Below are 22298 nucleotides of genomic sequence, written 5' to 3'. Positions count from 1 at the left end.
ACATTACGACGGGCGAAAAAACCGACAGATATCTGCAAGCAGACCTCCATCTGGGACCTCACGAGGCATACACGCGAAGGAGCTAGCTTTCGAGGGATCTCCACCCACGTATGTCTGTTGGGAAGGATATGGACAGAGAGGCCTGACCGTTCCATCGGCGCTGCTGGCATTCAAAGTTTCCGGGACGACACCGTCCTCAACCCAGGCAATCAGTTCCTTGAACGTGTCACTGGGATATGGTCCCAAGCCACCCTGGCAGTGTCCGACTCCCGGGGCCTCGAACAACCGGTAGAACTCATCCGCCGAAGGATCAAGCTCCAGCACTTGCTGGTAGTATGCAATGGACCCGTTAGGAGGAATGACCTCGTCGGCGAGTCCGTGCCAGGAAATCATTTTCCCGCCGGCGTCCCGGAACCCAGAAAGGTCTGGACTTGCAGCGGCAAGCATGGAGTCGTATTCTCGGTCCGAGAGCTGGAGCGCGGCGAAGAATCCCGCAGTGGCCATGTTCGCTGTCGGAAAGTCGGGGTCTTTCGCAACGAAGTACGGGAACCAGCTGCTTAGGAGCTCGGTTGCTGCTGCTGAACATGTGCCGTTCGAGCATTCGGTGGCGACATATGCGGCTGTGAGCGAGGCGTCTTTGCTCAGACCGAACCAGCCAATGTTGCCTGTCGGGCTGCGTGGGCCGTCCCAGGCTGCTTCTACAATATAGGCACCTGCCCTTGATAAAGTCTGCGTTGCGGTATCATTGCAAGACACACTCTGACCCACGACGCTGTGCGGGTTAAAATGACACCGGTCCGGTGCCGAGATGACCCCGTCCTTTACTCCATCCAACACATCACAGGCCTCAACCGCCGCCTTGGTAAAGGCATCGATCTCGCACGGTGACGGATACACGCCAAGGTCTTTCATGACCTGCTGCGCCCAGTATCCAGCCGGGACGAAGTTTTCGAGATTGATCGCCGGCGCCAGAGACAAAATCCCATCATACAGATCGGGATATCTCTGCGCGATCATCAGGCCCTGGCGCCCACCCCCGGAACACCCATTGAAATACGAATATCTCGGAGTCCGGCCGAAATACGCCTCGGTGATGGCCTTCCCAATGATCGTCATATCATACAGCGATCTTGAGCCAAAATCCTCCACAAGATGCCAATCGACGTTCCCGGGGCTCGTAAGCACCCAGTCCCCCGGTTGTTGAGCAGCCGAAGTCCCTGGCTCATGACCTGCGTCTGTATCGATGGCCACATACCCATCCGCCACCGCCTGCGTCAGATACAGCGAGCCAAACCCGGCACTGTACCCCCCTCCTCCCAGGGCCTCGAGCCGCCCATTCCAGTCCGTAGGCTCCAGCGGCAGCCACACCTCCACGTTGACGGAATCGTTCCAGCCGGGATGGGTATACGTCACCGTGGTATTGCAGAAATTGATGGTATATGATTCAGCGTCGAGAGAGCCTGGAAGAACCGAACGTGCTGTGTAGTTGTGGACAGCGTTCGCACTGATACCGACCAGCTCGGCGCCCTTCAACTCCGGGAATGTAAACGAACTCGACGAACATAGCGGAGTGCCAGTGACAGAACTCAACAGGGCTTGGGCCATCGACCATTCAAGAGTGAACAGCTTCCGAGACGACATTTCCCACATATAGAAGATGAAACAAACAAGTCCTCCTCACCAATGGTAGATCATCAGCCTTCCTCTCCAACCTAGAAAAAAAAGAAGAGAGAAAGAAAAAAAAGCAAGCATAGAATGAAGCAGATTCAAGAACAAGAGCTTAACGAAAGCAAACAATATATACCAACCCTCCCCTCCCCTCCCCACCCACCTAGTCTAATTACCACACCCCTCTCTCCGCAGGCCTGTCAAAACCAATGATCCCGGTCTAGATCCCATCAACGACATCATTGGCTTTTCACCCGAAGTATACGGACCCGCGTATGCACGGACCAACCAAGTAGATTCGATCCCCCTCGTCGGGATATCCCTATCTGTATGAAAAACTTCCTCGAAACTTTCCATATCTCAGGTTCCGATTTGGGAAACTCGCAGATGCTCGAGGCACACGGATAAAAGGAAAGGAAGGGTGGGATATGTTGACGGACGGATTTGGTTCTAAGATCCCGTCAATCAATTGGGTTCTGAGTGTTTGTTTTTTTTTTCTTTTTTTCTTCTCTCTATACGCGTATTCGAAGCGATGACCCTCTCCAATTTCGGCGCTAAATCACGGGATTTTGTCCAAATCATTTTGTTTGGTCAGCTAGCGACGTAGAAAAAAAAAAAAGGGAGCAAGGAAAATATATGAACAAAGTATGAGGAGATGGTCTTCGAATGAATCCAAATGGAAGAAATACCCTAAATCACTGCCTCGTTATCGTTAATAATCATCATGGTCATCATCATCACAAACACGCTCTATTCAAAAACCAGACATATGCTATCACATATCACAGCATATCAATCCAAACAGAATAACCAGATCAATTGAACAACAGGTCTATAACCCCAATCGGAGCCACTACATCAGAATCTTCGATCCCATCTCTTTCGAGAGACAACGCATCCTCTCAACACCCGATCACTTCCAAGTTATGTAAGATGAAGATAAGAAACACCTAAATCATCCCAAAATCATGGGTAAAGTGCATGATAGCCCGAGATAAAAGTAAAAGGGGGAAAGAGAAAAAGAAAAGAAAAGAAAAGAAGATATCCAGCTTGGCCTGTTTGCATAAATCATCAAACCAGCTCGAAAAAAGTCAGTCATTGGATCCCGTTACCCTAAAGACACACTCACACATTCACTCACACAACCAACGCCAACATGCAAAACCTAAATAGACAGTATAAATAAATCCTTCCCATCCCCGGAAGTGAAAACTATCATGATGAACACACCATAAGAAGAGTACAAAGTATAGATCGAGATATGCGAGACGCACAGACCGTAGCCTTACATGCAAAGAAAAAAAGACAATAGACCGAAGAAATCAGACACCATCAGGACAATGTCCGTACATGTGAAGGAGACAGAAGATTAACAGAAAAAAGAGATAATAGGTGTAAGATAAAAGAAGATTAAGTCAAAGAACCACGAAATTAAAGAAAACACGCTCAAGGGGTATATTCCAAGACGCAACATCATAACCATATATCACCTTCTTCGCCATTCACCCACCCTTTCCAAACTTGTTCGTAAGCATCTTCTAAGTCATGGACCCAACGAGTGGTATCAAAGAGTTTGTTGGTCCATCTCCCATGGTATAACATTTTGCGGATGTCCGACAGCCTGCCTCGGGCACGGCCGTGTCCGCGGGACTCATATTGCAAGTCCAGACACAGGCGGACAGCCTTGCTTTCATAATCATCGTCTGACGTGGCGATCAGCTCCTCCCGGGCTTTTCGGCCATCATCCGAGTTGGGCAAGGCACTGTTCAAGATGCTGCTTGCCATGCGAGAACACATTTTGTATTTGTAACGAGGGAGCGTCAAGATTGGGGTCCCACTCCACAAGACATCCGTCGCTGTCGTGTGCGCATTGCACTCAGGGGTATCGAGGAAGAGATCTAGGATTTTGGCCCGAGAGATGTGGGTGTTCTTCGGTGCAACGTCCGTAAAGATGATCCGCGACGCGGTCTCTTCCCCGGCCCAAGCAATTGCCGTTTCTTTGAGATTCTGCTCACCAAGGTCCGGAAATCTCAGGAGCCAAAGAACGGCATTCGGAATCCTTGCCAATATACGCAGCCAGGTACGGAAAGTCGTGGGTTCAATCTGAAATCGGTCAGAACAGGCGTTTCGCAACAAAATCATTTCTTCGCATGCCAGAGGGGATAAGCCTTACCTTGTATAGTTGATTGAAGTTACCCAGAATGATCGCGTCGTCGCTCAGGTTGGGGAACAACTCCTTGCGCATGCGCCATCTTTTTTCTTGTTCCTGCTCCCAGGAGAGGGGCCCGTCTTGACTGTCGGGAGCACTTTGTCGATGATCGCAGCAGAAGAATGTCGAACGGGTGAAGACGATTTTCTCGCCGTAAACCCAATCCTCAAGATCCTCACCATGGTCTTCCTCTAACAGTCGGTCGTCGATGCGTGCGTGGCGTCGGCCGGGAGAAAGCGTCTCAGGCGGTATGGAGATACTGTCTGCAAGGATATAATCACACCATTCAGCACCGAGGGTCCCGGCGAAGCCCATGAACGACATATGAATTGGCGCAGGGCGTGCTGCGAAGACCTCATTTCGGGCGCCTCGAGTGTAACCGTTTAGATTGATGAGGATGTGGATTCCGTCTGCGACGATTTGCTTCACCAGTCGGTCGACCGGCCAACCGCTAGCATCGTAGAACACCGGCGCTTCCTTCTCGATCTGTTGGCGATGAATCGATTTGTCACTTGCGGTGGTGGCGTAACAGTATGCTTTGACTCTAGAAGGGTTGTGCAGCCCAAACACAGATTGCATCAAATGAGCAAGAGGGTGGTTGTTGAAATCCGAAGACACATATCCAACCTTGAGATACGGATTTGGCGGCGGCGGCGGCGGATAGACGGTGCCCGGTAGCCAGGGGGACCTCAAAGTTGAAGAGGATATACGGAGTCCGTTCCGCTGCGAGATTTGTCGAATCTGTTTGGCTGAAAGAGGACAGGTGAATGTGTGGAAAGGCAAGACGGTGGGAGCATTGGGAGCCGTTAGTCCCGGGGGCAGCTGAGGGCGTCTATACTTGGACAGAGGGTATTCCTTGCGGCTGACGTAGAGATCCTGGTACCACTGCCAAGTGATTGACCTGGTAGCGCGCTCCACCAGCTTAACAATTCTTGAACCTTCCCATTTCTCCCCAGCCCAGGACTGGAGGATAGAGGACATGGTCTCGGACGCGAACCGCCGACTCTCCAGCGCGGGTGTCAGCTGCGCACACAATTGCGCGATGGTACTGGGTGTAAGTAAGCCCCGGCCCCAGGTCTCGCCTTCTCCAAGTTGTCGGTCGACGATGTCAACGACACGCTTGATCCAACCTGTTTCGTTGCTGTACGCATCTCGGAGCATTCCTTGCTCGTCGACGTGCCACCGGTCTCGGAATCCATAGCTGTTAACAACGCCCCCTCGACCGGCCCAATTGCAGACCGAATTCAAAGCATTTGCCAGCCCACAGACGGCTTCGGCAAAATCGGGATTTACCTTGACCGCCCGCTTGTAGTATGAGATAGCATCATTGACCTTACCGGCATCCTTGACAGCATTTGCCAAGTTCGCCAGGGCAATGTCAAAGTTACCATCACATTGCACGGCCTGTTCGTACATTCGAATGGCGGCCTGAAGCTGGCCAATATCCTTGAGCAGACTACCAAGATTCGTATAAAGGTGAGCATGACGCGAGTCCAGGTGTAAACCATAATTGTAGTATGCCAATGCCAGTGAGATACCACTGCCAGGAATCACGCCAGGTATTTCAGGATGCTGCATCTCTCCGCTGGATCGAGAGAATCCTTTCTTTGCGGCATTGTTCTGGATACCAGCAAGCAATATACCGACATTGTTTGCGGTTGACGGGCTGGGCTGAAGAGAAAGAGAGAGGTAGTAGAGGGCGAGAATGTCCCGAACGCCCGGTGCCGTCCTAGGAGCACCCGAGGATGAAATGTTAGACATACCATCCTGATATATCTTGGCCAAGGAGAGCAGTGAGTTGCTCGTGGTGGATACGGCTGCCTTCCGTGCCAAGCCCTCTGCAACGTACTTTATGCCCGGAGGAGTCCCGCAAGGCACAAATACTAGCTTCGAAGTCTGCAAAGCCTTATCGGGATAGAGAAGGATGGTTTCGGAAGAATTGGGCTGCTCGGGTGCAGGATACCCTTGAGGCGAATCTTGGGAGAAAGCGGCAAAGATTTGTTTGATCAGACTTTGGATGCCATGGCGTCTTCGCCCGGCTGCAACTAGAATGGCATCTTCGAAAGCAGCCGCGGCCGCGGCATTATCTCCTAGTGCATAGAGCATGTTGCCCTTTGCATGAATAAGCGCAAGCATTCGACCGTTGTCGCAGCCAGGTATGGCGTAGCCGCTGGAGCCAAAGCCAGGGGATTTGGGCTCTGTCGAACGATGAGTGGCAGACGCCGAGTGACCTAAATCATCGTCGTAATCGAATGATGCTTTTTCGTAGGAGCCAAGATCCGAGGTGCTCGATGCTCTGCTATCTGCGTCGCTCTCGGTCTCGCTAGCATGTTCATCGGTGGTGAAACAATCTCCATTCTTAGGGCACCGCAGAGAGTTCTGCACGAACTCGATGATGTTGACAGCTTCTTTGCCACGATGGCTACCACATAAGAGGCCAATCAGGTGCTCGACAGCCTCAAAAAAGCTTGGGCGAAGTTTCACTGCACGGAGCCAATGTTGGAGTGCCTCCTCGCGACGATCCAATGCCAAAAGCGTGGCCGCTAGATTTGATATGGCCTCGACATGCCTAGTGGGGTCAGTCATATGCACATCAGTCACCTTTGGGGTGTTCACTTACGTTGAATCCCTGTTTATTATTCTAGTGTACCACCTCGTCGCCTTATGGTAATCGCCAAGGCCGTAGGCAAGACACCCTCCAAGCAGCATTCCATCGATCCATTCCCAATTACTCTCCATGCAAAGATGGGAAAGCATCTCCAAAGACGAGATGGCATTTGCTGTCGCGGAAGACTCATTCCCGAAGGGTGCGACGGGAAGGCGAGAAAACGACGTCGCAAACCTCCCCGTATGGCGAAGTCGGTCCAGCATCTGGGCGTCCGATGTTGCTGCTTGTTGGGTATTGGCGAGCGAGAGGCGACCGGGTTGACGATAGGTGTCATTACCCCCACCGTTCGAGAAGTTGGACTTTTGCACATGGTGAAGGTCGTACTGGCTCGAGGGGTAGCTGTTGTGACGAGTAACTTCCGGGGCACTGGAATGTGAGAAATCGAGTCCAGGCTGACGCGGTGGCTTGGGATAAATGCTAGGTTTTAGAAGGCGCTGGTTTTGGATATCACCGCCGGCTGACGACATGCTATTTCGTCGCGCCTGGTGGATAGATGCCAGAAGATCAACATAGACACTATGAGCCCATGACAAAACCTTTTCCTTGAATTCCACATTCGCCGCACGCGCATGAGGAGTAGGGCCTGCATTCTGAAACCCTTGCCCGGTCGAGCTGCCCTGCCATGAGGGGATTGTTTCGTGATTATGCTGGCGCGACGAGTATCCGGCGCTGATGGTATTCTGCCGCGTGTGTAAAGGAAGGATGCGCTGCGAGAGATCGAGAGGCTTGTGATCTGAGTGTCGAGGAGGAAAGTTGTTCTTCACCGGCGTGTCATGATTGAGCATTCCTAGCGGAGGTTGATTCCAAGCCACGCCCAAATCAGCATGGTTATTCGAGGGTATAGATGTTCGGTTAAATTGAGGTTGCCCCGCGTCGAAGAACTGGAGATTAGCAGGGGTGAGCTGTTTAGAGAATGGATTGGGTGAGTTATAGCGTGGCTCTCTGAAAGCCACAGGGCGATAGGGAATATAGACACCATCGGGCCAGTAGGGACCATATGGTCCGGTACCCGCCGAGGCCGTGGGACCACCGCATGGCTGGAGGGTTGCCGGAAGAACGGTGGGGACATAAGAGCCATTCTGCCAGTAGAACCGTTGCTGGGAGGGCTGCATTGGCAATGATTGATTGAGCATCGAGTCCACTCCGGGTGCATAGTTCAAAGAGCGAATCCAACTGGCCCCAGTCGGACCGTGAAGCATATCCGCAGGAGGAGCATTGGCCCGGTTCGAATCGTTCTTGTAGACCGGCGGGAAGTTCATGTGTTTCGCGGATGATGATTGATCCAATGAAGGTTGCCCCCAGGTGTCCATCGAAAACCCAGTCTGCGGGGGCACCAACTGAGCAGATTCCAAGGGCGACACTAGAATATGTTTGGTTGCCGGAGGCTGAATCGTTGTATCCCCGGGGGTTCCATCGTATCCAGCTGCAAGAGTTCCATTGGGTGTCTTTCTCCTCAAGGCATGCTCACCAGCGCTTTTAGAACCGGAGATCTGGGCCGCGGCATCGGGAACTCCGAGGCGTTGAACGGGATGGTACTGTAATCGACTTCGAGGTACCGACTGATAGGACGATAATGAGTTCGTATCGGTGCGGTTTAACGTTGCGGGGAAGGAGGTCGTGAGATTAAAGTCGTAAGGGACATCAACGGCGTCGGTACCGTGGTGGTGATTAAGGTGGTGATGTGGTTGAACAGGCGGAAACGGTGCTACCGAGGGCAACATCTTGAATCTAGAGTGACTGGAGCACTCTTTCTCTTCCGTCCCTCACCGTGTTCAACAGGTATTATGCAATGAGGACGATAGATGGCGGGGATATTTATAGAGGTCAAAACGAGAAGCAAAGCCGACCGAGAGTCAAGAGAGAAGAGTTTCGTCGATCAAATATCGATAGCGGTCAAAGATTCAAGACACGCACGTTTTCACTCTTGCTGGAATTTCAACAAGCATCCTCCTTGAAACGTTTCCTACACTTCATCCTGGACATGAGCCGGCTCACTTAACGCGACACTTCAGCGAAGCCCCCCACGGCTTGTCTCTGTGTTCGACATGAACGCAGATTGTAACGACGGTAGGATAAACGAAGGAGGACTTGAAGACGGAGAGGAGACGTCGGAGGTAGTGGTAGCAGTAACGAGGAAAGTCAGTCGGCTCGGGGATACCATCCAAGAAGAACCCGGATTCCTGGAGAATTAAAAAATAAAAAAAGTCAAAAAGAAAAAGAAAGCACGCAGGCGAGCAGCTTCGGCGGCACTATTTGCTGTTTGAGTCCGTTGAGAGGTGAAGAAGCGATGCAAGGGAGGAAAGGGATCGAAAGTCGCAGCCCTAGTCAGCTTTCAGAGCGCACCCACACTGACGCAGGTGTCCGCAAGACGCGATCAATCACCAGAAGATACCACGCTTGGCAGAAATGTTGTACTCGGCGCGAAGGGAAGGGGGGGCAGAAAAATAAAAAATAAAAAAATAAAAGAAAAGGTTATGAGAGACAGAGGGAAATAATAACTGGGTACTAATAATATAACAAAGACAAGACGCAATCCGAATCAGGGAAGCGATAGTGTAGCAGAGGTGTTGAGCATGGCACCACTGGTAGATCGGTTTAAGATTGTCCTTTGTTTCTTCCTTCGGATTTTGATTTTCTCCTTCTGAAGAACAGAGATTGAGTGACCGATGCGCCGTTGAACTGTTAAACCGGTAGGGGGGAGGAATATTGACAGGAGAGAGGCTTGAAGAAGAAGAAAGAAAAAATTATTAAAAAAAAAAGGATGCCTAAGGAGCAAGGCAGGAGCGGACGCAGGGCGTTTGAGGCGGAGATGATCCAACGGCCGGCGGAGAGTTACAGACAGGACAAATGAAGAGGGGAAAAGAAAGGATCACCAATGACGGTGTATAGCGCTGGACAAACCGATGAGTCCGGGGTAGGAAAAGAAAAATCGAGCCAGTCAAGATTGACCTCGAATACGCGCTGTACTCAGTCGTTTGAGGGAAGAATTATCAGGAAACAGGACGAGTGAGAGCGATGGAGCAATCGTCATTCAATTCAAACAGTGGGAGGAGAAGCGGGATGGGGCTATCATGACAAGAGCGGAGCTTCACAAACGGAATCAGTGGGCAACGAGCCAGCGACAAGTAGTCTGGAAGCCTAGAAGGGAGGAGGGAGGAGGAGGGGGGGCAGAGAAAGCGAAAATGGTGTGGATGGGGCAGCGGGAGTGGAACCAATGGTCGACGGATGGGCAAAAGGTGGGTGGGGGTGACCCAGTTCTTACTGCTTGGGCGCCTACACGGAGTAGACAGATTATGTGGCTTGTAAGTTGTGAGGTGCTCGGTGAATCACGGATCGGCCTGCGGTGTTGAATCATAGACAAATATATACGAATGTACTATGTAGACTACGGTGTAGGTATGAGAAAAAAAGAGTCTCAAAAATAAAGAAGAAGAAGAACAGAAAAAAAAAGAAGAAAAAACGAAAAATGAGAACCCGCCCAGGCCCCCTCCCAAAAAAAGAAAATAATTAAAAAGATACGAAAAAAATCGAAAATCCATCACATCCTTGGTCCCACCCATACGATCCAACGGCGAGGATGGACCAGACACTAAACCGCTTGGGCGCAGTAGCAAATTCGGAATCAGGCCTGTTCAACGTCAGTGGACCGCCTTTCCAGACCCCCCCGGCCCCAGTGGCGCCCGCAGTTGATCAAGCCTTGGGCCTTGAGAGGGTTTGTTTGGAGCGCGCGGATGGCCGATCTGGCACCTTCGGTGGATTGCAGTGGAGTCGCCCGCTGCAAGTTGGCCTTTGGCATGTTTTGTTTTGGAGGGGATAATTTTGAAAAGTCAGAGGGGGCTTTGGGTCTGTTGATTGAATTATTTGTTTGTTTTTAGGAATCTTTAATCTTGTGGTTGATATCGCGGCGCAACTTATAACTACCGCTGCCGATAATATCTAGGCGACGGAGTAGACGCGTTGGCAGGTGGATGAAGGTAATCAATTAATCCTATATTATTATGACACTATTGCAGTATTATGCCCGCTCATACGGAGTACGGAGCGTCCTCACCGGAAATAACATATATTGAGGAGCACATATTTCCATGGATGCGAATATGGAAAACCCAGACACGATAACACAATTTAAACTCCGGGGAAATTAATCCAAGACGGTCGATCCGGATGCGAGAGGAAAATGACGGAAGAGAGAGAGGCTCAGACAACTTGGCCACAACAGTCAGCGCGTTTACTTCTGCAGCCTCGATGCAGCCAGAGGCTGAAAAAAGCAATGCACATGCCAGCAAGAAATCAGGCGAGGGTATCAACGGGATCGAAAACTCTCCTCGCTCAGGGGGTGGGCGTTTCCCCTTGCTCGTCAACTATGCAGGAGATACCCATGGCTTTGATAGCGATCTTTGATAATGCAACAAGTCGCAGTCAGGTACGGAGTACATCTTGATGCCTCCCAGGCATACGGAGTAGAAATATTAAATCAGCGAATAATCAAAAACAGTAAGAAGAATAATCAGAACTAACTAGTCGGTCCAGCTCAAAATCGCATACCGGGAGTGGAGTTGAGTCCCAGACTTTTCCTTCAGCCCGTTTCTCATCGCCGTCCATTCACGCCCGTCCAATTCAGCCATCGTCCCCATCCAGCGCCTTTCTGCTGGTCAGTCAGAGTCTCATTATTTATTATCATTAATAAATATTGCTGATAGTTTGACCATGGTGTCTGCTTTGTTCTCCTGTCATCTCCATCTCCTCGCCTGCCTAGACCAGGGTCTACGAGGGCGGGAATACGGGGCCACTGGCACCGATCAGCCATGTCACGACTCAAGCCTCCCTCACGAGCGAGCGGTCTAGCGATGTGGTCGATCGGCAAACTCTGCCCATTCTTTTGCTGATTATCATTTATTCTTCTCCCCTGCCATCTACTTACTGTACGGAGAACTCCGTCGCCAGATGGAATTTATGCACTGGTTCCACGTTCCAGGGGAGCAGGGTAGGAAGCCGAGAAGGAATGACAGAATGGCAGGGCCGGACAAGGCAAGACAGGAATGGGACACTCCGTCAGGTAAGATCGTCGGGGGGATCTGACTCATCGCTTTGCCTGCTGCGTCACAGAACATGCGGGTTTATCATCTTATGTATGTACGACCGGGCGTCGCTCTGTTCGTGCTGATACCCACTCACGGTAGCCTGCCAACTACACCGTAGATACTACATATGTACAGTACATGGTGTATGGACAGCGTACTCCGATGGTCGAGGATGAAGTGTACTTACACACAGACCGACCGACATTGTTGACATGGAAGTGACGGTCTCCATTCATGCTGCATTGGCCTAAGACGCACATGCATCTCAGCGCGTATCAGGAACCCGACCGCAATGATCATCCCAGCCTGTGTGGGGAGCATGGAATCTTCGGTGTGTCCCCCCCGCCGCTTTCCTGATTATAATAATAGTAATGGAAAAAATGTACGGTGCGACCATCCTTTGCCTTTCTGTATCACTGGAGGGGGGTAAGTTCACAGGGATTACCCCTAGGAATTGTGATGTTATATTCCGGCAGAGACAAGAGGGGGCAAAGGGAGAAAAAAAATAAATAAAAATAAAAATAAAAGGTAGAGAGACAAGCAGGCTAGGCAGGACGTACTCCGTACGGGATTTAAAGAAGCCATGTTTCAGATCGTATCTCAGCATCCAGGCACAATATCTCCCAGACAATACGAGATATCGGTCCAAGATCGCTCGGAATACGGGGAACAAGTTCCTCTGGCACCAAAAAAGAAAGAAATAATAGACAGACATCCAAAAACCTAGAAAGCAGCTCGTCGATTTTACCGAATATTGAATATTTCACAGATAATCATCTTCATTGGATTTTTACGAGCTAGCTAGACTACTACGAATCCCTGAGACAAAAGCCAAAGTATGTATTTGTGATGTTGACCGGATAAATGGACCACTGTATCCACAGAAAGATGCACGAGACATCCTGCGAAGATACCGCGGTGAGTAGTAGGTCGATTTGATCTTCTTTGCTTAAAATAAGCCTATACCACGATGCACTCAGTCCAATCCAAGGCCAGAAGGCGGGAAAGGGACAGTACGGGCCAGAGTGTTGCAAAGGTTGTGTTGAGGGGGTTGTAGATTGCCCGTGTTCTGACTCGCATTGATACGGCAAGTAAAACACGGTAATCACGGAGGGAGAGGTAGTATACGTGAACCGGAACAAGCATCAATTTGCAGAACACAATTGGGAATCTTGTCATTACTTCGTAAGATAGGGTTGTCAAGAGATGATCATATTCTCCTAGCTAGCATGTCGACATGAAATCATGACCGCCGGGGTATATTGACCATTTACTCGGAGGGGACTAAGCAAACGTTAGTATCCGCGTGACGCACAATGAAATTGAGCTCGACTCACTGTCAATCTCGCCAGCCTTGATGTCGTCAGAGACATCCTTGGGGCTGCGGCCATCAACCTGGCAACCAACGGAGAAAGCGGTACCGAGGATCTCCAGGACGGTACCCTGGAGCTCCTTAGCAAGAGAGCGGAAGCGCATCTTGCGGGCGATCTCGATGATCTCGTCCAGAGGGATGGACTTGTTGTGCTTGATGTTCTTCTCCTTCTTACGGTCACGGGGGGGCTCCTTGAGGGCCTTGATGACCAGAGAAGAGGCGGAGGGCACGACGGAGACCTGAGCCTGACGGTTCTGGATGGTGAGACGCACGGTCACACGGAGACCTTTCTAATAACGGCAACATCGCATATTAGCTATCTAATCTGTGGCACACGATCCGTGTCGATAGGGGACAAAATCCTTACCCAGTCACCAGTGTTCTTGGCGATATCTTCACCGATCTTCTTGGGGGACAGACCGAGAGGACCAATCTTGGGAGCCAGGGCGGACTGGGCTCCGACCTCACCACCGGTCACACGCAGGTGGCTTCAGAAATTGTTAGTGTCATCGCGACAAATTTTGTGAATGTCGGAGCGACCTGGCATTTGCAGAACTTACATGATCTTCACCTCATTGGGATCGAACTTGGGAGCTACACCAAGTCAATCAGAGGTTAGTGCGCCATTAGACACAGCCAAGGAGATGATACTTACGCATGGCGAGTGCGAAAGGTCGTCAATCGTCCTTGGTGATGTTGTTGGTTGGGTTGGTAGGTACAAGGAAGGAAAGAAAAAAGTTGAGCGGAAGTCGGAGAGTATTTAGCTGGGTCCGCACCTCGGGCTAAGCGAGCCGTCCAGACTAAAAAAGCTCGCTAGGGCTCAAGCCCACTCTGATCACGTGATAAAACGGGTGACCGATGCGGGTTAGTGTAGTTACAGTTACAACTACAGAACGGATATTGTTGACAATTCACTCACTTGTGACTTGATCTAAAAGTTGCTATATTTCTGGGTAACTAATCGAATAAAAAGACAATAATAACCGCTAAACATACAAATGACCTGTGAGGGTCGATATGGGACCACTTCTTCTGCTCTTCATGGCCATTACCTCGTTAGACCTAGCTAGTTCCCGAAACAGCCAGCCTTGATGACAAGTTAGTTTTGTGTCCAGCAGCCTGCTAATAGGTTCAGTGAGTACTTACTTCATGAGGTGGTCCATGAATGTTTGCAGCGATACATCGTCGGTGAAGATAGTTTGCGATGTAACACCACCTCCATATCCACCCGTGGTATGCGTGGTCGAGGGGTTCAGCTTGGACAAGAGGAAACGGGCCTGAGAGCCACCGGCGTCGCAAACAATGAACCGGGGCAGTGGGAAACGGTCCGCAATAAGTTCCTGTTGTGGATAATTAGCCTAGGTCTGAAATAAACACTAATGGAGGGTAAACAAACCCTAGCGTCCTCCTTGGGCTGTTCGAGAAGAGCCTTGAGGTTTTCGTATCCCTCTTGTTCGTGGTAACCCGCCTTCCTCCATTCCGCGATGGTCTCTCCATGGAAGATAAGGATGTGGAAGAAGGTATCCAAAAGAAGGATATGAGCAGGTTGAATAGAAGCCGAATCGAGAAGAACGGGCTGGCTTCCTTCATGCTCCAGGGAGTAAGAGTCCAGCGTCGGCTGGATCATGACAAGCGAGTCGCCCACATCTTCGTGGTTCAGAACATGCCTGTAGAAAGCTGTCTCATCAGGGGAGTTGTTGAACACCTGCAAAAACTGGCTTCGGCGAAGATGGAACATGAACTGGGGGTAGAGGGTGAAGTTCTTTTCCAAGCGGAATGAAGTTGGGTCGTCCTTCCGGTAGTCGGCGAAGCGGGAGCAGAGTCGAATCAGCATCCGGTCAACCCATCTGAGCACATCGGGACCGTCATCAACTTCGGCCTTGAAAACCGCAATACGTGCCATGAGGACCGCAGCAGCTTCCTGGTCGAATGATTGCGCAAGTGTGGGATCGCCGGCAGGGCCGCTCAGAGTCCGCGCGACAGTCGTTACTCGGAGATGATAGGTTCCGGAAGAGTGCTGGTAGTAGGTAAGGAATTGCATCATTCCCCTTTGAGGGCCCGGCTGGACTGCAGCCGGTCCACCCTGGTTGGCGATCTCGAAGTAGACACCATAACTTGATGCGGGATCAATTCCACACATCTTCCACGCGCAGGTGTTGCCGATACCACACTCGGTCTCGCCGACGGAGCTGGATTTCTTATTCAGAGAGACTGCATGACCAATGAGGCCAGTGACCTTAAGCTCCTTGGTGGTGAGAACCTCAAGGGAAGCGTTGAAGCCCATCAACAAATTGTCATTTCCGTCCTTGTCAAACACTCTCACAAAAGACTGCTTGAACTGAGATGACGTGAAACTGTCTGTCAGAAGCATGTGTCCTCCAGTGTAATTCGATAGGTTCTTCATTTCCAGAAGACCAACTTGGTCAAGACACCCAGCGAAAACATCAACAACATGTCCGTTGTTTGCGGCACGCTTAGCCATGTTATCATAGAACTGTGTTTATTAGTATCAAGCTCGGCGCAAAATGCCCAGAATGTGCTTACCTTAATGGCCTTCTTGTAATACTTGATGTTATCACGGTCAATGTCGTGGTGAGAACGGATGGGTTCCTTCAACTCGGGTCCAACAACATGACCCGGTCCCTCGGTGGCTGCACCGCTCGTGAAAAGCATGATGCGCGCGCCAGCGTTCTGGAAGGATGTCTCGAGCAAACCGACCGCGACGCCCAAGGCAACACCAGTACATCTCAAGGGCCGCTTGTCATTGGCAACGGGCCATGGATCACGCTGCATCTGCTCAAGGACGTTGGTGATCTGGAACTCGGCCTGCTGGACAGGCAGGAGGAACCGGGCTGCCGGTCCAAGAGGAGGGCGGGCGGGTTGATGGGGCACGTTAGGACGCAGCCCCGTGGAGAGGCCCAGCATTTCCTGAACTTGCTTCGCAGCATATTCCTTGCTTCCACGAAAAACGTACGACTTGGCACACTCAGTGTAGCCGAGCTCGTGAACTTGTGCCTATATGCAAGTCAACAACGCAATTCCCGCCAACGGTGCAGCTGTTCTCCTTGTTCCATACCATTGTACCGAAAGTAATCAAGCCAACCAGAGCATTCGCGGGCAGCAGCGACAGACTCATGATCAGCGAATCCTTCAAAGCCTTCAAGCTGTCTTCTTCTTGGCAGGTATCGACGACATATAGGAAGATAGGGGGAGCGGGGGCGGGGCGCGCCAGTTGGTACTCGATAGTCGTACTCATGGGATGAAGCTCTGGAGGTATCGTGCTTTCGGTGATATCCTTGTAGTGAGGCGGCAAAGGATTGCGCATAAGACAGAAGGGACAGATCCAAATGCGGGCGCGCACGTCAACATTGCTATAGGATGTCAGCCACAGGGTTCGCATCAAATTACGGAGGATAGATCGTACGCGTAGGGGTTCAGAACGGCCCGGCAAGGCGGCTTGCAGGTCACCGGCTCATACTGCAACAACGGAGCATCGGTCTTCTCCTTCAGAGGGGTGTAAACAGCACCAATGGGGACCACGAGTCGGGACGCTTCCTGTAAACCGATCAGTCGGTCATGTCGAGAAATGCCAAAGCATAGAAACAAACCATCCGAGAGCTGGGAAACGTGTTCCAGCTGAGTCTGATTCCATCGCGTTCCTCGACATCGCTCCATTGGTCCTTCAACGCTTCGTAGTCCATGTTGTCGGGATGGAGAACGGGACTCGGAGGCTCGGGGGATAAGGGGGGTTATCGAGTGGGACTAAGGCTGGTGCAAAAGCGATTCTCTATCAAGTCACAAGTTATAAAGTAACGGGACACACTTGGATCATAACCCAGTCTCGAGATGGGCAACGCCGACAGCTGTTGTCCGGAGACTAATGCGGGGGAACAGGGAGTATGTTGTGTGAAGCTGTACTTGTTGGCATGAGGCCAGGTTGCAGCGTTTCGGGTTGTCCTCGACCGCCGTAGCCCGCGCTAGTGGCCTTTAAATTCCCGGCGCCGTCCACATTTTCTTTTTTCTTCTTCTTTCCTTCTTCATGAATTTCTTTTTTCACGCCGACGACCTTTACATTTAGCAACTTCTGTCTCTTAATGACGAAGATGTTTTTCGAGTCGAGCGAAGAATAACCCCGACCCGTTGCTGGGCACCTGGCTTTGAAAGGTCGTTATGATCCTTTTGGATAAACTAGGAATCAGCGGTGGTTACAAACCTATTCTTGCATTAATGGCGTGCAATTTTACTTCACCTATACCGGCGCGACTTGTAGTCCTCTTACGCCCAATGGTTTCTATCTTTGAAAAGCTTTGCAGATTAATGTCGTAGTATATTTACTCCTAATGCGCAATGAGAATATAAAAGGAAGAACGGGATAAGAAGAAATCCGCATGTCTCCATGACCCAACCCAAACGCCTCATAAAAACATCTTCGCAGGGGCAAAGTAATAATCAACATCACCCGTGTCTCTGCCATCGTGGACCTATCCCGCAGACCCTTTTCAAGCATTCTTGGGAGCTTTGCCTGCCTGCTTAAGGAGGTAGCTCCGTTTGAAGTAGGTGTTGGGGTGGACAATGGTGTCCAAATCCGTCTGGCTCCATGATCCGTCTTCTTTGACTCTCTTGATGTCCGATTTATGTGCCCACTCAAAGACTCGGTTACAAGCAATATGATACCGAGTCTTCTCGACGTCTTCACGTACACCCCGGAGCAAGTCTTTGTCATGGACACCTGTCGACTGAAGAAGCCCGATAAGGTTGTCGACAGAGAAGTGTCTGTACGGACAGCCATGAGTCTGGCCAGCACCGGGGTTGGAATCACCGAGGATCTTTTGGCACGAGTAGGGCGGATATCCTCGCCCCCTGCGGTTGACGTCGCCGCCGACATCTCCGTAAGCGTGGCGGACATTGTACTTGTATCGGGAATTAAATTCGTCGTCCGTAAAGCCCTTGAAGGATTGGCGCCAGAAGAGAATGCACTCCTCCAGCGATAACCCGATACCCTTGAGGAAAAGTGTGTACTGAAGACGGCCATAATGCTTGAGGTGGTTGTTCTTGCGCAGCGACATGTGCAAGCTGCGCATGCAGAGCGGGAAATGCTGAGATAGTTTGTCGACATTACCGGCCGTGATAGGAGCACCGTCGACAAAGCCTTCGCCTTCGGAGTATGTTGATTCTGCGCTCCCGAAATTCTTCGACAAATGATCAAGGATAGGCGTGAGTCGATCATCTTCGTCTAAGCGCGGTAAGGCTCGACTCGTAAGCTAGTTATCATTAGCTCCAAGGTTCGGTGGTCCGCGACCTGGAAGTTGCAACGCATACCTCAAGCGCACGCTCCAGTCGAGCGGTGAACTCTGCAATGATCATACTCAATTGTTCTTTGCCGGGAACGTATGCCTTTCCTTTCGACATGAACACTGAACGTTTTTCGACCAACTCGGGGACCCTCTCCCAGTCCACCTTGTACCACGCCTCTTCATCAACGTTGCGTAAACCGGGCGTCGCGCCTATGAGGTGTTCCGAGAGCGCATCCCTTTCCTCATCGCTAACAGGCTCCCAGTCGAGATTCAGACTTTCTATAAAAGCACGCTTCTCTTTCGTGTCATCTTGTAGGAACCGGAATCTGAAGAGCATCGTTTCTGCCCGCGCGAATCGCCGGCGGAGTTCTTCCGTGGAGGAGAATGCCAATCGCAGGATGAAATGCGAATAGTGATCTTTCTGACGTTCATTTTTCAGTCGCGGGTCGCCAGCACCGAGGGTAGAGGATGTGTTCGAGGAAAGGGGGAGGAATTTCTGAAGAAGAGGTGTAATGTGAGACGCAGTTTCGGCGGGCGATTTGTTTCGATAAGAGCAGGCCTCAATTTCAGCCAGGACTATTTTATACGGTGAGCATCCATAGAGACGTAATAAATCCATGGCGATGGGATCGCATACCTTTTAATCTATCAATAGCCCATTGTTCAAACTGTTCCAGCGTAATCTCTGCAGTCGGTGGGATTTCGTAGAAGTTCAACCGATGCGGATAGTCCTGCTGCTTGAACACCGGGACAGCGAATTGGGTCTTTTTGTGGTCGAGATTCGACCGTCGTTTCGGGTCGACCCTCTGGAAGTCCTGTCTGATCATTTTTGGGCGGCTGTGGTGCGACTCCTACCGCAACCAAGAACTCGTCTTTGGTGTTGAAATCATACCTCTGTTCTGCTGCGGCCCGCCCGTCGCGACTTCTCGCGCGCCGCGTGGGGGAGCGCGTCACAGTCACGTGAGCGTCGCCAACCGAGGACTAATTAATGCCAACCGGCTAAACCCGTTCCAGGTCGGTCCTTGCTTGTGATCGAAGCAGTATGAGCCGGGGCGTCCAGTACGGGGGATGTCGGCTATAAATGACAGTCTAAAGAAACATTCTTGACTTTTTATTCCTGTTCACTCCGCCCCAAAAATTCCATTCTCATTCTGATTGCTTGAGCCTTGAGCTTGGAGGCACCCGCGACATCGCCCACCGGAGATAAGTCCGATACGAGGCCCGCTCACCGACTGCCTAACCGGGAAGGCAACTATAACCCCACGGATTTTGCGCTTCCCCGGTTTGATACAACCATCCGAAACCTTGAGCTTTCAACTATAAACCTGGATACATCCACTCGCCAACTGCGCCATTCAATGCCAAGGCTGAGACAGTAATGTTCATTTCTCAGTGCCGTTAAGTCCCGAATCAGAATGGGAATATATTGACGTCCACTTCTACCGTGACCACTTCGCTTCCCTCAACGTCTCAACGGCCAACAGCCCGAAGACGCCATTGCGCTTCTATCCTCCAGGAACAACCCCCTCTTTTCCTCCATTGAAACAGTACCCTACACACAATTATAAAGGGTGAAATGACACCCACCACCAGGCAGCTCAAAAAGGCTGCCCGTATCATCCTTGTCGGAGCCCCAGGCGTCGGAAAGGGAACGCAGACGGAGAGACTTCTCGCCAGGTTTCCCGAGCTGGCTTCGATTAGCTCCGGAGATCTTTTGCGTGAAAATGTTCGAAACAAAACACCCTTGGGTAGGCCTGGGTTTGATCGTTGAATTTATGAGTCACCGGGCACCACGGCTAACCATTCCAATCCGCACAGGTCTCAAGGCAGAAGCTACGATGCAATCCGGAAATCTTGTCCCCGATTCGATGATCCTTGACCTTATCTCTTCCGAGTTCAGATCAAAGGGCTGGACGACTGCCTCGTCGCCGTCCTCGATATCCTCCTCGGCCTCTTTTATTCTCGACGGCTTCCCTCGCACCGCTACCCAGGCGACGAGCCTTGACTCCCTTGTCCCCGTGAACTTTGTCGTCCAGCTCGTCACGCCACCATCGGTCATTCTCTCGCGGATAGCGTCTCGCTGGATCCACGAGCCATCTGGCCGAGTATATAACATTGGGTTCAATACACCCAAGGTGGCTGGCAAGGACGATATCACCGGAGAGAAACTGACACAGAGAGAAGACGACTCGGTAGAGACATGGACTCAACGCCTTCGCAAGTTCGAAGAGACCAGCAAGGCTTTGCTCGATCATTACCAGCGCAAGGGCTGTCTATGGCGCGTTGAGGGCGACACCAGCGATGAAATCAGTCCGAAGCTGTTCGCGGAGATCGAGCGAAAGTTCTGCTAGCGTTATCAGCGCCCTCCGGATATACCTAACATTAATTCCTTCCTATGTATTATATATTACTACTGTCTGTTGGTTGGCGTTCTGCATTTTTTCATGTTTTCCTAACGGGATATTGTGGATGGATACTGGGTTTGTGTACCTTGACACAGGGATTGGGTACATTTCATGCTTTTTTATGTCTAATGGCTCTATGTATTCATTTACTAAATCGCAAAGCAAGCGCACCGCGAGCGATGCCGATCCTCGATCGGTCATATCAGAGTCATATCGCAGCATCATACCCTGGGGTATCAATCGTAAAATCATAAGAAACGGCCGGCCAAACATGGAGAGTAGAAAACAAGACGTAAGCAAGAGTATATATCGCCGCATCATTTCTTTCCCCCGTTTTCCTGCGACTGGTCCTGCGCGCCCATCCTAGTCTTATATTCTCTCGGACTTTCCCAGTCCTTATTACCCCGGAAGCCCTTCCAGAGCCCCGACCCTTTCTTCTTCGCCCACCATTCCGCTTTCCTATATTTCTGCTCCATCTTCGGACCGCCGAATTCCGACCCAGCCTTTGCCTCGTACACCGTCGCCAGTCCCCGTCTCAGCATCTCATACGACACGTCGCGACGGCGGAACGGGATCGGGAAGTCCAGCATCCGTCGCACATACACGGTCGCCACGACACGTTGGTACTGGTCCTGGCGATGTACGTAGGCGCGGACCCGACGATTGGTGAGATACGACGTCAGCCACTCGTGCGCGTCGCGAGCAAAAGGTTGTTCCGGGCGACCGAAATGCGCGAGTTCGGGGGCATCTATACCAGCCAAGCGCACGTGAACCTAGATAGACACAGCACAACATATTAGCCTCGTTAAACCCCAAACACTCCACATAGGGAAATATAAAGACACCATAGCATGCCACACCCTAGGGTGACAAAAGAATAAACGCACCGTTTTATCCCTCAAATCCTTCTTCGCCGTCGGAACCTTCTTCCACGGCAACCAACCCCACCCAAACAGCCTCCCGCCAGGAGTATGATAGATCCGAAAGTTATCACCATCACCGACATTCGTGACCTTGCCCAGGAGGCTCCTCTTCCGGAAGTACCATGGCGAGATACTCACGGCGTCGGGGAAGCGGCTTAGATAGCGGCGGTGGAGGCGCGCGGCGCCCAGGATCGCGGTCGTCAGGATAGCGGTGGAGAGGAGGGTTCGAGGCTCGGCGAAGGCGGCCCAGTCAAGCGCCAACAGCCATTTCTTGAGATCGGTAGCTTTGGAAGAGGCGGTGGAGGAGAGGGATGCGGTCAGCGATTTGGATTCATCGGTTGTTTGGGCTTGCGATTCCGAAGCCCATGGCGGCCAGCGCATGACGGCTCATGCCTTTGGTGATTGGGTTGTTCTATTACGTGCGTTGAGGGTGAGGTAATATCGTGAGGGCTATTGCATCCCTGAGGTGTGATCACGGACTCGGTCTAAATAGTTGGCCGTTTGGTTTGGTTTGGTTGAGGCCGCTTTGGTTGTTGCCGAGGGAATCGGTCATTCGGGGGGGCGGTCAAGGTTGGGTGGCTTGGGATAGGAGAAGTAGACCCAGTATATGTCTCAGAAGTATAGAAGCTCACTATTAACATTCATGATTAGATTATTCTTGGTTCAGAGAAATATTGT

At 51.2% G+C, this 22298-nt stretch overlaps 7 protein-coding genes across 8 annotated transcripts; 1 reads left to right on the top strand and 6 right to left on the bottom strand.

Annotated features, from left to right (window-relative positions):
* Positions 1-3: 3 nt before the first annotated feature.
* Positions 4-1641, bottom strand: LDX57_009450 (uncharacterized protein; the record flags this gene model as incomplete). Its single annotated transcript, XM_046091180.1, has 1 exon — positions 4-1641. The coding sequence occupies one exon, from the start codon at positions 1639-1641 to the stop codon at positions 4-6; it is 1638 nt and encodes a 545-aa protein (XP_045947157.1).
* A 1500-nt stretch (positions 1642-3141) lies between these two features.
* LDX57_009449 (UDP-N-acetylglucosaminyltransferase) lies at positions 3142-8266 on the bottom strand (the record flags this gene model as incomplete). The annotated part of the gene is made up of 3 exons (XM_046091179.1): positions 3142-3771; positions 3842-6446; positions 6498-8266. The coding sequence occupies 3 exons, from the start codon at positions 8264-8266 to the stop codon at positions 3142-3144; spliced, it is 5004 nt and encodes a 1667-aa protein (XP_045947156.1).
* Positions 8267-12372: 4106 nt separating this feature from the next.
* RPL12 (60S ribosomal protein uL11) lies at positions 12373-13851 on the bottom strand. Its single transcript, XM_046091178.1, has 5 exons — positions 13654-13851; positions 13559-13592; positions 13366-13486; positions 12964-13288; positions 12373-12910 (listed from the first exon to the last, which is right to left on the bottom strand). Exons 1-5 carry the CDS (start codon positions 13655-13657, stop codon positions 12897-12899), a joined length of 498 nt encoding a protein of 165 aa, XP_045947155.1. The 5' UTR covers positions 13658-13851; the 3' UTR covers positions 12373-12896.
* On the bottom strand, positions 13852-16966 carry sec23. 2 transcript variants are annotated; one of them, XM_046091176.1, is made up of 7 exons: positions 16607-16966; positions 16423-16553; positions 16075-16369; positions 15543-16013; positions 14395-15492; positions 14145-14338; positions 13852-14085 (listed from the first exon to the last, which is right to left on the bottom strand). In XM_046091176.1, the coding sequence occupies exons 1-7, from the start codon at positions 16697-16699 to the stop codon at positions 14061-14063; spliced, it is 2307 nt and encodes a 768-aa protein (XP_045947153.1). In that variant the 5' UTR covers positions 16700-16966; the 3' UTR covers positions 13852-14060. The 2 variants fall into 2 exon arrangements, with proteins under 2 accessions (XP_045947153.1, XP_045947154.1); XM_046091177.1 differs by having other exon boundaries at positions 15543-16369.
* A 324-nt stretch (positions 16967-17290) lies between these two features.
* PRI2 (DNA primase subunit PRI2) lies at positions 17291-18961 on the bottom strand. Its single transcript, XM_046091175.1, has 2 exons — positions 18318-18961; positions 17291-18259 (listed from the first exon to the last, which is right to left on the bottom strand). The coding sequence occupies exons 1-2, from the start codon at positions 18909-18911 to the stop codon at positions 17498-17500; spliced, it is 1356 nt and encodes a 451-aa protein (XP_045947152.1). The 5' UTR covers positions 18912-18961; the 3' UTR covers positions 17291-17497.
* A 907-nt stretch (positions 18962-19868) lies between these two features.
* Positions 19869-20643, top strand: ADK2 (adenylate kinase ADK2; the record flags this gene model as incomplete). The annotated part of the gene is made up of 2 exons (XM_046091174.1): positions 19869-20040; positions 20111-20643. 2 exons carry the CDS (start codon positions 19869-19871, stop codon positions 20641-20643), a joined length of 705 nt encoding a protein of 234 aa, XP_045947151.1.
* A 371-nt stretch (positions 20644-21014) lies between these two features.
* lcl3 (thermonuclease family protein) lies at positions 21015-22001 on the bottom strand (the record flags this gene model as incomplete). Its single annotated transcript, XM_046091173.1, has 2 exons — positions 21015-21470; positions 21585-22001. 2 exons carry the CDS (start codon positions 21999-22001, stop codon positions 21015-21017), a joined length of 873 nt encoding a protein of 290 aa, XP_045947150.1.
* Between the last annotated feature and the right edge of the window lie 297 nt (positions 22002-22298).

The sequence above is a fragment of the Aspergillus melleus genome (genome assembly GCF_016097325.1).
Source record: "Aspergillus melleus strain CBS 546.65 chromosome Unknown contig5, whole genome shotgun sequence".
Classification (NCBI taxonomy): Eukaryota; Fungi; Ascomycota; class Eurotiomycetes; order Eurotiales; family Aspergillaceae; genus Aspergillus; species Aspergillus melleus.
Note: the sequence above shows the minus strand (reverse complement) of the source record. Positions and strands in the feature narration are given on the sequence as shown.

What these genes read in the sequence shown, in the direction of transcription:
- RPL12 (XM_046091178.1), bottom strand. An exon ending in CCCAATGAGGTGAAGATCAT is followed by an intron (nt 13,487 to 13,558) that starts GTAAGTTCTGCA and finishes CAATTTCTGAAG; the next exon opens with CCACCTGCGTGTGACCGGTG. An exon ending in CCAAGAACACTGGTGACTGG is followed by an intron (nt 13,289 to 13,365) that starts GTAAGGATTTTG and finishes TGCCGTTATTAG; the next exon opens with AAAGGTCTCCGTGTGACCGT.
- PRI2 (XM_046091175.1), bottom strand. Translation starts at nt 18,911, where the DNA reads ATGGATTTATTACGTCTCTATGGATGCTCACCGTATAAAATAGTCCTG. An exon ending in GACTGGAGCGTGCGCTTGAG is followed by an intron (nt 18,260 to 18,317) that starts GTATGCGTTGCA and finishes AATGATAACTAG; the next exon opens with CTTACGAGTCGAGCCTTACC.
- sec23 (XM_046091176.1), bottom strand. Translation starts at nt 16,699, where the DNA reads ATGGACTACGAAGCGTTGAAGGACCAATGGAGCGATGTCGAGGAACGC. An exon ending in ATTACAAGAAGGCCATTAAG is followed by an intron (nt 15,493 to 15,542) that starts GTAAGCACATTC and finishes TAATAAACACAG; the next exon opens with TTCTATGATAACATGGCTAA. An exon ending in TTCATGGACCACCTCATGAA is followed by an intron (nt 14,086 to 14,144) that starts GTAAGTACTCAC and finishes CTTGTCATCAAG; the next exon opens with GCTGGCTGTTTCGGGAACTA.